Source organism: Cebus imitator, unplaced genomic scaffold (assembly GCF_001604975.1).
Source record: "Cebus imitator isolate Cc_AM_T3 unplaced genomic scaffold, Cebus_imitator-1.0 Scaffold95, whole genome shotgun sequence".
Lineage (NCBI taxonomy): Eukaryota > Metazoa > Chordata > Mammalia > Primates > Cebidae > Cebus > Cebus imitator.
Window position 1 is genome coordinate 4,040,631 of NW_016107410.1, and position 15,805 is coordinate 4,056,435.

The following is a 15,805-nucleotide window of genomic DNA, read 5'->3' on the forward strand; positions in this document are numbered from 1 at the left end:
AAAAAAACAACCAGAGAAAGATAAATGCTGGATACTTTAAGACAAGGATGTCTGGTGTTGCCTGTCAGCAAACTGTCATAGAGTCTAAAGATTAGAAGGAAACAATTATGAATTTCTATTTAGAATACCACTGGAAAGCTGCCTTATAACTTTTTCATTTCTTTTACATTGTCTTAAGATAGGAGAGGACAAAAATGAGAAGAACAAGGTAAGAACTTAAAGCCAATTAGAAATGGAAAGCAATTAGCCTGCTCCTCTCACTGGCAAGGAGACAAAGCCAAACCTAGACATATCCGTGGCCATATCAGGGAAGCCCTCAAAGGTGGCACAAAGCCACTGAAGAGCACTTTAGATGATGACCTTTCCCCAGGCTCCAAAGCTTGTGGCACTGGCCACATGTGGGAAGGCCTCTAGATCTAAGTCTGAAGACCCAGAAAAAGTTCTACTTAAGGGGAGGCAGGAGCACAGAAAGGTTAGATTAAAAGGTAGTTAAGATCAGCTTCATTCATGTCTCTGCAAAGGATCTGAATGCATTCTTTTTTATGGCTGCACAGTAATCCATGGTGTATATGTGCCATATTTTCTTTATCCAGTCCATCATTGATGGGCATTTGGGTTGGTTCCGAGTCTTTGCTATTGTAAACAATGAACATACATGTGCATGTGTCTTTATAACAGAATGATTTATAATCCTTTGGGTATATACACAGTAATGGGATTGCTAGGTCAAATGATATTTCTATTTCTAGATCCTTGAGGAATTGCCACACTATCCTCCACAATGGTTGAATTAATTTACACTCCTACTAACAACATAAAAGCATTTCTATTTTGCCACATCCATGCCAGTATCTGTTGTATCCTGACTTTTTAGTAATTGCCATTCTAACTGGCGTGAGATGGTATCTAACTGTGGTTTTGATTTGCATTTCTCTAATGATCAGTGATGATGAGCTTTTTTCATATGTTTCTTGGCCACATAAATAAGACCAATGAGAGCACAGAGTAGAATGGTAGTTACAGAGGCGTGGGGGTGCTAGAATGCAGAGAGGGTGGTCAAAGCATACAAAATTTGTTAATAATAGAGTATTATACATTTCAAAATTGCTAAGAGTTCAAACATTCTCACCACAAAAATGATAAGTATGTGAGGTGATGAACATGTTAACTAGCTTGATGTAATTATTACATGTTGTATCATAAATTGTATCACTTTGCATGCCATAAATTTATCTAATTACACATTACCAATTTACAATTTTTTAAAAGACCAATGAATGCTTGTTGGGTTTAGTACAGAACTGGACCCAAGTTGTTCTGATAGCTTTAAATATCATTCTAAAAGCGGTTCTGTGGTTCTCAGTCCTGACTGTGCATCTGAATAATCCCCAGAGTTTTAGAAACATACAGATGGTTGGTTTCCGTTGCAGACTAAAAGAGCTGGGATTTCCTGGGTTACCTTCTAGACATCGGAATTTTCAAAAGCTCTATTTCTGCTCTGGTTTCATTCCCCTATCCTGCTTGTAGATCTCATTTTTGCATTCACACTTCTCTCTCCTGCATCACCAATTTCGCCCTCTCCACTAGACCACAGCCATCAGCACACTAGAAGGCCATACCATCAGCTAGCTGCCTTTTCAAGAGTTTCTCTTGTACCCTGTCTCCAGTTTTGACTCTCTCCATGTCTGATCCACTTCAGAACTATCTATACATGTCTCCACATGTTTTCCTCCCCACCCACTCCCATCAGAAATGCTTCCTACCCAGGTCATAGCTGACCATGCCTTGCCAGGGCCGAGGGTGGATTCTGTGCTCCATCTCGCCTGTGCTCCTAGCAGCACTGGACAAGTACCCTTGGAGCACTTTCTTCTTTAGACTCCTACAACCCTTCACCTTCCATTTTCCTCCTGCCACACCAGATGCTCTCCCCAGGCTCAGGTGCTGGCTCTTCTTCCTCTGTCAGACCTCTAAAAATGGGGAACTTCAGAACTTTGTCCTCTGCCTTCTTCTTGTCCATTGACAGTTACTTCTGATGGGACTTTAATTAGTCCCATGATGCTGAGTGTCATCCATATGCTGATGACTCTCAAATCCATATCTCTAGCCCTGATGTGAACTTTGTATGTCCACCTGCCTACAGAACATCATCACTTGAATGCATAATAGGCATCTCAACTTAATACGGGCAAAACCAACAGACAACTGCATGCTAATTTTGCTAAGTCACCTTTCCTCCAAGGCTTGCCTCTTTCAGAAATTTGGTACAACCTCACACTCAGTTGCTAACACCAAAAAACTAGAAGTTATCCTTGACTTCTCACTTTTCCTTATATTCTACATCTAATTGATCAGTAATTCCTAATAGATATCGCTTCTGAAATATATTCCTTGGCCATTTCTTACTAGCATAGTTTACTGGAGCCACACATTGGGAGTTCAAATTCTGTCTCTCTCACTGGCTACATGACCTTGGCCAAAATATTCAAACTTTCTGGGGCTCAGTTTCCTCATCTGTAAAATGGAGATGTTGATAGTGATAATTACTGTTGGAGCTCACGAAACAGTATCCCCAAATGAAAGCCTCTGAAGACAAAGTTTTTCTCTGATCTTCTTGTCGTCCTGTCTCCCAGCTCCATTCTCCCCCATTTAGTCATAGAAACTAGAATCTCTCTCCTCCAAGGCAGGTCAAAGAAACTGGAAAGCTAGTCATAAAACCTAAAGAGTGTTACTCTAATTTTCCTTCTGCTTTTATATGTAAAATCTGACCCTAAGTCAATTATCTGACCTCCTTGTTTGCTATAGGTCAGGAGACCCCTATTCTAGAGGAGGTTTTGCTCCATGCCCAGAAGGAAGGAATGCTGCAAGCAGAACCCGAGAAGAATATAGACAGGCAGGCCTTGTGGGGGTTCCCCAGTCAGCCTATTACCATTAGATCATGCTCTTTTTTTTTTTTTGTATAGTCATCTGTCCACCCAGCTCTCTATGTTGAACCTAAGCATAAAAATAGTCAGTTTCTCCTATGTCTTTGAGTACCCATTCTGAAGGCTCCTATGGTATACACATTGAAAATACATGTGCATGCCTTTTCTTCTATCAATCAGTTGGCCTCATGTCAGTGATTTTCTGTGAACCTTTAGGGAGCCAAGGGCTTCCGCTGGTCCCTATACTATCCTACCCCACCCCACAGGGTTATGAAGATGAAAATAGTATATATAAACATAAATGGTAATCACAACAGTGGTGTCTGGGATATAGTAAGCCCTATAGGAAGGCTTGCCGACATGGTTATTTTTATTCCCAGTATCTCTAGTCCAATTAAATTAATATGGTATGATTATCATTCCCTAAAAGACCTAGGCACCTACCCTAGACCAGTCCACTAACGTTTGTCTGAATCTAAAAACAACAAAAAAATACCGTCTATCTGGTCTCCCCACCCCTACTATGTCCCACTATTAGCCCACAAAGCAGAAGGATTTGTCTTTATAAATGAGAAGTCACGTCATTGCTTCTTCCCAGTTTAAAATTCTCTAAATGGTTTCCTTTTGAATTTATATCATTTCCCAAGTCTTTATTGTGACCATGGCCTATAAGGGGCTGGCCCTTGTCTATCTCTCTGAACTCATCTTCTTCTGTTTTTTTAATTTTGTGCCTTCTGTCCCCAGGACATGCTTCTTATTTCTGTTTCCTGGACTTGCTGAGCTTTCCAGCATCTTCAGGTGGCCTTTCACATTTGCAGTTGCCTCCTCTTGGAAAGTTCTTCCTCCACATCTTCCTACAGCTGTCTCCCTTTTAAAATTTATATTACACCCAAATGGCTGATGTCAGACGTGTTCTTCAGTACATACCTCTCCTACCCCTAGCTCGCACTCTCTCTGCTACTAACTCAACCAACTTTTCTTACTTAGAGGCATATAGTTGCCTATTTATTTGCTTTTTCATTATTTTATTTAAGTAGATGTTTCCTGTGTCTGCCCACTGGGGTAGGGACCAAGAAAACAGATCTAATCCCTGTGCATAGAACAGTGTTTGGTCCATAGAAGATATTTAATATATATCTCTCAACTATGAGTTCTACATATAATTGTGATGCACTGCCAGGTTTGTCTATTTTAAACTACTTAATTTTAAATAGGAATTACTGATTAACAAAAATGCTTATGCATAGCACTTTAATTGTCATACTTTCATGGAAAGGTATAATTGAGTAGAAAAAGCTGTTACTCACCATAACATATTTAATTGCCATATTTTTCTGCACAAAATAAATCATTCCTATAAGTGGCCAAGTTCTTTCAACCTTGAGGCTATCTGGCTAAGTCATCATGTGCTTTTAGGCTTAGGACTCTCAGGTGGTGGCGAGCCTATTCTCCCCGACTAGAAGCTGAGAATCAGATGCTGTGGGAGTTGGGAGTGAGCCAAGGGAATGTCCAGCCTCACTTTTACTCAGGTGTGCAGTTGTTGCTGAGTGGAGAGAAGGGCCCCGTGGAAGTGTCAGGAGGGGGCCTGCAGACAAACAAATCATATCTTTCAAGGAAGCTGCCAAGAGCAAACCAGGGACCTGAAGTGAATGCCCAGCAATAGGGAACAGGGAAAACTTCAGGTGAAGCCAATGGATTCTGGAGAGCAAGTCGGGAAGATCTCTTGAATCAGTGGTCTCTGGTGGGGTGGGAGAGAGCAGTGATCCTTACAAAAGCAACTGGAGATGTGGCAGTCCAGTTGAGAATGGTGAGCTTTGTTCTAAGTCAGGTAAGCAGTCTCTGAAACAGCAGGCTTTAAAAAGCCACTTTTCTTTTTTATTGTACTTTAGGTTCTGGGGTACATGTGCAGATCATGCAGGATTGTTGCATAGGTACATACACGGCAAGGTAGTTTACTGCCTCCATGCCCCTGTCACCTATATGTGGCATTTCTCCCCATGTTATCCTTCCCCAACCTCCCCACCACCCCTGTCCCTCCCTTAGTCCCCCCCAACACAGCCCAGTGTATGATGCCCCCTCCTTGCATCCATGTGTTCTCATTGTTCAACACCCACCTATGAGTGAGAACATGCAGTATTTGTTTTTCTGTTCTTGCGTCATTTTGCTGAGAATGATGGTTTCCAGATTCACCCATGTCCCTACAAAGGACACACGCTCATCGTTTTTGATGGCTGCATAGTATTCCACGGTGTATATATGCCACATTTTCCTTGTCCAGTCTATCATCAATGGGCATTTGGGTTGGTTCCAGGTCTTTGCTATTGTAAACAGTGCCGCAATGAACATACGTGTGCATGTATCTTTATAATAGAATGATTTATAATCCTTTGGATATATACCCAGTAATAGGATTGCTGGATCAAATGGAATTTCTATTTCTAGGTCCTTGAGGAATCACCACACTGTCTTCCACAATGGGTGAACTAATTTACACTCCCACCAACAGTGTAAAAGTGTTCCTATTTCTCCACATCCTCTCCAGCATCTGTTGTCTCCTGACTTTTAATGATCGCCATTCTAACTGGCATGAGATGGTATCTTAATGTGGTTTTGATTTGCATTTCTCTAACAACCAGTGATGATGAGCATTTTTTCATATGTTTGTTGGCCTCATGTATATCTTCTTTTGTAAAGTGTCTGTTCATATCCTTCGCCCACTTTTGAATGGGTTTGTTTGATTTTTTTCTTACCTGTTTTAGTTCTTTGTAGATTCTGGATATTAGCCCTTTGTCAGATGGGTAGATTGTAAAATTTTTTTCCCATTCTGTTGCTTGCCAGTTCACTCTAATGATTGTTTCTTTTGCTGTGCAGAAGCCCTGGAGTTTAATTAAATCCCATTTGTCTATATTAGCTTTTGTTTCCAATGCTTTTTGTGTTAATCATGAAGTCCTTGCCTATGCCTATGTCCTGAATGGTTTTGCCTAGGTTTTCTTCTAGGGAAAACCCAAATTTTTTAAAAAAACATAGAAAATGCTACCCTCAGGCACTGAGAAGTTACATAAAATGTGCAAGTGGCATCTAGATTGTTCATGTGTCCCTATGACACAAATGTACACCAAACCATTTCTCCTCCAGGCACCAGGACCCTAAACACAAATTAGAATTTAAGCGCAGGGGATCCAGTGGCTAGGTATGCGGGTAGATGGTCTACTCTTCACTATGAAGAGCTGGAAACAGCTGAAACCAATGCACTCAGTAGAGAACACAAGGCTGAAAGGACAGAATGTGTGTGTATACTTATAATTTTTATAATTTTGATTCTTGGCACCGGAGGTGTTTTCAGGAAGGTAAACGTCTTAATTAGCAAAATACTTTGCCAAGCATGGGGGTGGTATGGAATGAGCCCATGACATGGCATGCAGAGACCTAGATGGCTCCACCAAAAAAAAAAAAAAAAAAAAAAAAAGACAGAACTTGGCTGTGGGAGAAGGTGGCTGAGGGAGAGGAGAGTAAGTGGTACAGAGCTGGCCACGTTCTAAGGCGGGATCTGGGAACTGAGGAGAAAGGCTACTGAGAAATGCGCTGCAACCAAAGGACTGAGAGGAAAAAGAACTATCAAAAGACAGACTTGAAGGCCCTTCGCCTCCAGAGTATTCTGCCATGACCCCATATCCTTCCTAGGGTTGGATTTTGGAAAAGTCAAGTAAAGGGGTCTCTGATTTCTAAGTGTTTATTGTGGCCATGACCTATAAGGCTTAATAGGTTCTGGACCTCGTCTACCTCTCTGAGCTCATCTTCTTGATAGTTCATAGGAGGTTGGTGCATAGAGAAGAAAGAGGAATTGATTGATGAATGTGAGTAGGAACCTACTCCAGGAATGGTCACATGAGGGGATAATCCAGGGGTGATTTGCTTAGACAATATTAATTTTCAAAGTCAGGGGCTCTTCAAGCTGTTTTTGAATATCATTGTCACAGTAATCAAGAATGGAATGTAGGAGTCATCTCTGCATTTTGTTTTCCACACCTTCTTGGAAACTGCTGGGGGATCAGGAATGAAAGAAGACTGCTTTCTACCATCCTGACAATCGTTTCTTTCTGTGACCTTCAACACCAGGGGCCAAGAGATTAGGGTATACAAATATGGTCATTTTAAAAATACACTGATGGGGTGCTGGTAGAGTATTGGTGAGCATAGCTGCCTTCCAAAAATATGCTGATGGAAAATATTCTTTGTGTTTTTAAAATCTTGCTGTACATCAGATTTTGCCAAAGTAATTTTTGACACATTATAATGAATTCCACTGCAGCTTTCCAAGGAAGCATTTTGTTAAAGCATATAAATCCATATGGGATCTATGACCAGCTCTGACTGTAGACTGTCAAAATCAGTCCTCCATTTTCCCACAACAATGTTTAACCCATGCAAAAGATCCTAGACACTGAGAATATGGAGCAAATTGTTTTAAAATGAAAAAATTTAAGTAGCACATAAAATTCATATGAAAATGAATTACATGTATGACAAAAAGACATCTATATATTATGTAAGAAAATATATTTATATATATTTACAAACATATATTTGTATTTCTTATTTTATATACTTTATGTTATAAAATAAAATAATCTTATTACCTATTCAAATAGAAGATAGTAAGATGTGAAGGCTAGAAGAAAGTTCACTTAATATTGAACAAAGAATTTTAGGAAACAAGCAGTGGCACTATGACTACAGGAAATTAAAAAATAAAAGAGTTTTATGAATTAAAATAGTGGGGCTTAATGGCACTTCTAGATCATCTATTGCATCCAACTAATGCTGGAATCAAGAGTGGTTGTCTGAGGTGTAAAGGACTCTGTTGATGGAAAAATAAGTACTGCTTCTCTTTTACTCACTACAGTTTAAGAAACATTTGCTGCCATATATTTTTTTAAAGACCTCTTAGCTTGATTAAGTAAAATGTCCTTTACATTGTTGTCTCTAACAATGACATGAACTAAGATTAATTTTCTCTGTAGCTATAAACAAAAACCTAACAATTTAAGTACATGGTCCTATGGGATCAAGAAATGGTAATATCAACTGTTTCCTATTGTGAATCTAGTTAATTCAACCTCAAGACAAAGCTATAAGTTTCTTAAAACCCAAGTAGGAACCTCAGTTTCCCTTGAGAAGCTTTCCTATGTTTTACAGTGACTGTCTTCAGAAAATGACAAATGAATAAAAACCCATGGGGAGACAAGGGTGATTCCTAGCTCTTTGCCCAGAGGGAGTTGCCAGTGATTCCTTCAGTTGGCCTTTCTTTTGCACTGTGTTTGAAGTCACTTGCTTATCTGTCTGCCTTCAGTCACACCTTTGTAGAGTAGCCAACATCTTTCATTCACAGTCCTTATATCATTAATCATTGTACCCAGATAAGTAGGAAGAAAATTAAGAAAAAGGTGCAGGTTTGGTGTGGATGAATAAAAGAGACTATGCACAGGCATCATTTTAAAAATAATTACTCAAGTAATCCTCATTACTTCCCTGTAAGGCTAGTTACTATTACTATTCCCATGATTTCAGCTGAGGGAACAGAAGCTCAGGGAGCTTTGATGGTTTCAAAGCTAGAAAGTGGTAGAAAAGGGATTTGAATCAAACCCCAAGAATTGAGCTCCAAGTACATAATCTCACCATTCTGCTTTATTATCGCTGAAGAAATTAGTGTAAAATGGACATGCTCACTATAGACAATGTGGTAGATCCAAGGTAGAATTGCAGAAACAAAGCATAGAAAATGAGGCCTCTCTAGGTCTTCTTCCTCTATACTAGCAGAGTTTTCAGGATTCTATAGACTCTATGGTAGAACTGCATATTTAGATGTTGAGTGAAGGCCTTTCATAAGCTTATCAAAAGGAGGTAAGTGAACTCATAGAAAAAAAAATCTTGGCTGAGTCCTTAAGTATGTGACATTTCAATCAGGAACTAGTAACTGGAATGGTCTTTGATGACTGCTATAAAAATTCATGAATTAACACTTGAAATAATGTCAAATGCCACTAAGTAATAGACGAGTGTTATCAAATACCGGTCTGGAGGCATCTGGAGGACATTGGTGCTCCAAAAATCTCAAGTCTCCTTAGCCAGTTTCAGCTCCACTGTTAGATGCTTTACACATTGAATTCCTACACGTTTGTTTGTTTGTTTGTTTGTTTTAAGAGATGACTATACTGCTTAAAATCTCTGTGTGTGTGTGTAATAATTTTACATACTATTAAATATTTTGCTCATTCATTCATTCATTCATTTTGCCAGTTACTGGGGAAAACAAAGTGAAATATCACCTAGCCCCTTCCCACAAGGAGCTTGCAATTTTAGAAACTAATACAGTTTGAGGGCTGAATTTAAGTTACAAATCAATGGCTACCCTATGCACTCCTTTTAAAACAACATAAGGTTAAGACCCTTTCAGTGCTAACTTTTTGCTCATTGTAGACAAAAAAATCTTAGTAGAAAATCATAGATCGTATTCGTCTGGGAGAACTGAAAAGGGAAGATTTATACTCACTCAAAATCAGTGCCAATAAAAGAAACGGAAGACTTATTTTTCTTGACGAGTGTAAAAATTACTTTGTTTCTTACCTCTAGAGCGTAAAAATTACTTTGTTTCTTACCTCTAGAGCTTTCAATCTCTCTAATAGCAATTTGGTCTTTTCTTTTCCCTCATCTGTACTGCTGCTTTCACTCCTTGAATCCTCATCAACCACCATGTGAAGATCTTCCAAAGCTTCCTTATGTTTTCTGTCTTCCTCTGACAGCTTTTCCTGAAGCAAGAAAGAATTAAGCATGAGTGTGAGGCTGAAAAGGCCAGAATCATCCTCCTGCCTGTGCATTCTTCTGGGGCTAGGAGTTTGCTAAACAAATTCCAAGAGGGACTTATTTTAAAACATGAAGTAGATATTTTTACTGAACCCTGAAAGGACAAAGCCATTGGGTCACCACCTCTGAATGCAGATTTCCTTTGCACAGTTGGAGAACTGACCGAGCCCGCAAAGCCATAGGTAGAGTCATGTGGTTAATCCAATTTTATCTGCACAATGAAACTCAGCTATACTATAAACTGTGGAAAAATACATTGACTTTGATACCTTGATTTGTGAAAGGCATAGCTCCTCAAAACAGGATCATTAAAGTCGCTGGATATGCAGCCATTTAATTAAAAGAATACAAAATATCACAAAATAATAGAGATTTCAGAATTCAAAGCTCACACCAATTAATTCTTACAGCAAAATAATGACACGACTTTTAAGGACCACTTAGTCCCTTTCTGTAACACTGTTCATTCAGTGTTTTGTACTTTGACCTTGAGGCAGACGTAAAGAGTAATTTTGTCTTGCCTTACTGTTGGAAGCCCCTCACTCAATCTTGACCCTGGAAGCTTTTTTGAAAGTTGAGGAAGTATTAAGCCTTATGACTGGCCCTTGTTTTTCAAGGGAAAAAGAAGTATCAAGAGAGATTATTATATGAAAAAGTCCATCCATTTTGTGCATGGAGACTCTTGCTCCACACACTAAATGACATCCTTCGATTCCACCATTTAATTCTAAACATAACGCTGCCTTAATATTTGTTTTAATGTAGGTGGTTGTCAACCATCTGGGCAAAACTGGATTATCAGTTGTAGGAGACTTCTCTATATTTTAGTACTAAGCTAAGATCAATTTGCAAATACAGAAGCACAAAAGATATTATTCTTACCCTCAAGGAGCTTATACAATCTACTTAGAAAAGAGCATAGAAGAAGAAAACAACAACAACAACAACAGGGTTTTCAAACTGTGTTCATCAAGGTGCTTTAATGGTTCCAAAAATATTTATTTTTTGAAAACAAATTACGATGTAAAAATATGTCTTAATGTGTATGTATCAGTGTACATATGTATATATATAAATCACTTGAGACCACAAGTCAGTAAACTCATCCATGTTAAACTGTTACATACAGATTTTAGGATACAATTTCTCCTGTCATCTCTGTATATATAAGTGCATAATTGATTAGAAAGGTTGTAGATCTTTATGAAATCAGGCTCAAGCATGCCCAGCTGCATACCATGTGCAGGTATGAGTTCAGCTCAAATAAATGCCAGACAAGTTTAAGATGCACATCCACAGGCCAGGAAACAAATCCAGGTCATGGCAGCATTTTTATAACTTTGATTTTTCAGGGTTTGGCCACCTGTCAGACTTCCACTTCCCACGATAAGGAATCTGAACTTTGCAGATATTGTTACTAAACAAAGAGGTACTTTTACTTCTCTTTTGTGGTTTGGGATGACTGTAAGTAAATGCTATCCTGGGTTGATGAAGCAAGCTGTTTTAAAATTGTCTTCATTTTACTTTCTGTATCTAGTTTTTCATTCATCATTCAGCATATTCCACTTATATTTTATAGACATACGTGTATATATATATGTACACACACACATACATACATACACACATACACAGTCACACATTGCTTAATGACAGGGATAACTTCTGAGAAATGTACCCTTAGAAGATTTCATCATTGCGTAAACATCATAGAGTGTATTTATACAAACCTAGATGGTACAGCCTACTACACACCCAGGATATATGGTACCTAGGTTAGAAACCTTTATATCATGTTACTGTACTGAGTGCTGTAGGCAACTGTAACACAATGGCAGGTATTTGTGTATCCAAATATATCTAAACAGAGAAAAGGTACAGTACAAACATGGTATAATCTTATGGGACCATCATCACACATGTGGCCTGTCATTGACCCATGTCTTTATGAGATGCATGACTCTATGTGTGTGTGTATGTGTGTGTGTGGAGCTTGTAAAAATAAGAGCTCAATAGCTAATTAAAACAAAGAAAAGCAAAGCCACTGGTGCGGTAAATGGAAAGCCAAAAGACTTTGGAATGAGACATCAGATTCCAGGTCTACCATTTATTTAGCAGTTTGGCAAATAATCTTGGACAGTTTTTTTTTTTTTTTTTTTTTTTTTTTTTTTTTTTTTTTTTTTTTTTTTTTTTTTTTTTTTGAGACGGAGTCTTGCTCTGATGCCCAGGCTGGAGTGCAATGGCGGGATCTCAGCTCACTGCAACCCCTGACTTCTGGGTTCAAGTGGTTCTCCTGCCTCAGCCTCCCAAATAGCTGGGATTACAGGTGCCTGCCACCACACCCAGCTAATTTTTGTATTTTTAGTAGAGATGGGGTTTCACCAGGCTGGCCAGGCTGGTCTCGAACTCCCGACCTCAGGTGATCCACTCACCTTGGTCTTCCAAAGTGCTGGGATTACAGGTGTGAGCCACTGTGCCCGGCCTTGGACAAACTTCTTAATTTCAATAAGTCTTGATGTCTTTGTCTCCTAAACTCCTAATGAGGCTAATGCCAACATACATATACTCACACGCCATCTAGTGAAGTATTGTTATTCACAGTGGTTATGTTCTATAAAATGTTCATGAACAGAACACCAACTCAGGAAATGTAAAATTATTATTCTGAGGGAAAATAGAGTTAGGTTCTTGTGAGCCTCTGGTCACATTTTCATTAACCAGCCATTATATAATCTTGTTTGATGTGTATTTCTATTTAAAGACACCTTACATTTAACATATACTGTTGATCCATTGACACTGAACTAACAGCTAATAGCACTGCAAGTCATGCTTGAAGGAAGCTTATCTAACACACAGGTGTTTTCTCTGTTAAGCACATCGCAGCCTGTGTGTGGTTAGGAATAGCAGACAGTGCTTCGCTACTACACTTGGGGCCATTTCAAACAGTGAAATCACCCACAAAAAGCACAAAATGCAAAAAAACATGCCACTAAATAGACCACAAACAGGTCACTTGTTTATTGCATGAAAGCTAAAACAAGAAGGCACAGTGCTGCCTTGCTCCGTCTCAGCTAGTAGTGTGAAGCTGGGGTGACAAATTTTTCACCGTTCCAGGTATGTTCATGAATGACCACAAAAGTGACATAAGTATTGGTTTTCAGGTTGCAAATAAATTTTTGCGAGTAGGCAATTTGCAAATGCCGAATCTGCAAATAATGAGCCACTACCCTACCCTACAAACACACACACACACACACACACACACACACGTGTACCTAGACACAGTGCCCAAGTATTATGATGTGGAAATAATTAAAGACAATATGGATTACGTATGAGTATTTAGATTACATATGTAAGGGTCACTTTACATAACTTGAAGAAAGGGCAGTCAATGCAAGCTGTGAGACGTGATTCCATGGAAACTGAATGTGACTCATACGTTAACACAGTGATACAACTTAAATAATTAGAGAGGCATAGGGTGGGTGTTTGGTCAGAGAAAATTTTTAAAGGCTCCTAGTCAATAATAAGTTTTGTCCTTACAGGTTTATGAGGAAATCAGTTTGATTATGGTAGAGAAAAACTTTTTGAGAGAATAATTGAATAATAGAATTGGGGAGAAAAGGAGGGAGAAGATGATTGGAAATGAGACAAAAATTCAGACACAATTCATTCATTTGTTCATCCAACGAATGTTTTGTTAAACACTCACTACTGGCCATTTGCTGATCTACTGGCCATTTGCTGGAATATGGAAAACAAGACAAAGTTCCTATATTCCATGAAATTGTATTCTAATGCTGAGAAACATGACACGCTCCAAATTAAAACTGTAAGTAATATAATGTAATAATAGCTGGTGGCAAATGCTATGAAGAAAACAACACAATGTGATGGAGAGTGGGATGGTTAGGGACGATGTTAGATGTGGTGACAACAGAGTGAGGTCGAGTAAGGAGGTGGCCATTTGAGCAAAGGCCAAATGATGAGGAGGAAGCAGCAGTGGTCTGGGGAAGAGCATTCCCAGCAGAAAGACGAGCAAAGCAAATGCTCATGGCGGGGCCAAGGCCTGCCTTGCTGGCCAGCTGAGGGAGACTCTGTGGTGGAACACAGTGACTACAAGAGGAAGGCTGGCAGGAAATGAGATCAGAAAGAGAGCTGGACCATAGGGGGTCTTGCAAGGCACAGGAAGAATTTTGGATTTTATTCTAAGTGCACTAAAGAGGAACTGAAGGCTACAAGCAGGGGAGTGGTAGGTTCTGATTTATGTTTTAGAAACATCATCCAGACTGCTGCAATGGAGAATGGGCTGTGGAAGGAAGGAGCTAGGAGACTAGCTGGAAAGTCTTTAAACCGAAAGATATAAAAGTCAGGAATATTTTGAAGGGTTTGAATCAAGACTTACCAAAAGCAGTTCTTATGGTGGATCAGAATCTACCATGGAGGATGGGTCAGATGCCCTGAATTCAGTGCTCAGATTTTATAATTTTGGACCTTTCTGGGCAAATCATTCCAACTTTTTAGGCCTCAGTTTCCCCCAGACATAAAATGAGAGTTGGACTCAATGTCTCTTTCAGTGTTAAAGTTCTAAGAATTCAATTACTCAAGATACAATTTTCAGAAAGAAAACGTTGTCAAGGCACTCAGTGGTAGCATAAATGACAAGAGAACAGAAAAAATCACCTCTACATTGTGTAATAAGAAGGTTGTTAGTGGGAACTTGAGAGCTGTTTGACTAAAGTGTGACAACGGTACCCAAATTGTCAGTGGTTAAGCAAAAAGTAAAAAGAGAGAAAATAGAGGCAATTTCCTCAGATGCTCATTTGAAAGTTTGGCAGGGAAGGAAATCTAAAGAACTGTAGCTAAAGGGCATTGTGGAGACAAATGGAAACCTTTTTCAAGATAGAAAAAAACCCGAAGTTGTTTGAAGAACTAAAGAGGAAAGGGAGTGCCAGAGATAGTAGCCAAGGTGGGAATGCATGAGGAGATTTCCAAAGCCAAGAAGGCAGGGGATGAAGGGCGCTGGTAGAGGAGCCAAGGTTTGGAAAATGCAGTTCTCTATAAAATATCACTTACTTACTTACTTATTTATTTTGAGATGGAGTCTCCCTCTGTCGCCCAGGCTGGAGTGCAGTGGTGTGATCTCGGCTCACTGCAACCTCCACCTCCTGGGTTCAAGTGATTCTCTTACCTCAGCTTCCCAGGTAGCTGGGATTACAGGCAGGTGCCACCATGCCCAGCTAATTTTTGTGTTTTTAGTAGAGATGAGGTTTCGCCATGTTAGCCAGGCTGGTCTATAACTCCTGACCTCAGGGAGTCCACACACATTGGCCTCCCAAAGTGCTGGATTACAAATGTGAGCCACCATGCCTGTCCTCCTGCAAAATATCACTTATAATTCAATTTCTCAGTAAGTATTTCTAAATCATTAGTATCTAGCCTGAGTTCTTAGAGAACAAGGATTTGAGTACAAGTAGCTCATTTGGGAGATGCAGGAAACACCACTAGGGAGGTAGGGGAGTGACTCAAGGAAGGGAAGAATTATCTGACCCCAGGGTGAGAGAGCTGAAGTACTGATGCCCCAACCCTGGAGGAATCATTAGTTGAGGCCAGTCCTTGAGGCGTTCATTGTTCATTTCCTGGCTCTTCCAGCCTGCTGGAAGCATTGAGGCTCTGTGTAGCACTCATGTAAAAGTCCTCTCTGACATAGATCCTAGCTTCTGGAAGTCACGGGGTCACTTTGAATGGTTCTGGGATGTAGGTACTGGTGATGTGCTCATGGCAAAGAGGCTTCAAACCTGCTCTGATGGAATGCCACCCAGGACCAAAAGCCACATTGCATACTGCTCATAGGCTAGTCACTGACCTAAAGGCTTACTTCCTTGTGCTCTTCATGATAAGATGCCCTGATACAAATCCAGAAGGTGGGGTTCTCTTTTATTTCTTAGTCATTTAAGATTAATCTCTCGTTTCTTAATCATTTACTAATGAGAGAGAGTATAATGTAACATTGAGAA

At 39.6% G+C, this 15,805-nt stretch overlaps 1 protein-coding gene across 1 annotated transcript in view; it reads right to left on the minus strand.

The window, feature by feature from the left end:
• Positions 1-15,805, minus strand: part of NCKAP5 (NCK associated protein 5) — a 977,727-nt gene that overhangs the window by 281,781 nt on the left and 680,141 nt on the right. The window contains exon 7 of the mRNA XM_037741167.1: positions 9,578-9,727. Coding sequence (XP_037597095.1) covers positions 9,578-9,727 — 150 coding nt within the window. The remainder of the gene's footprint in view (positions 1-9,577; positions 9,728-15,805) is intronic.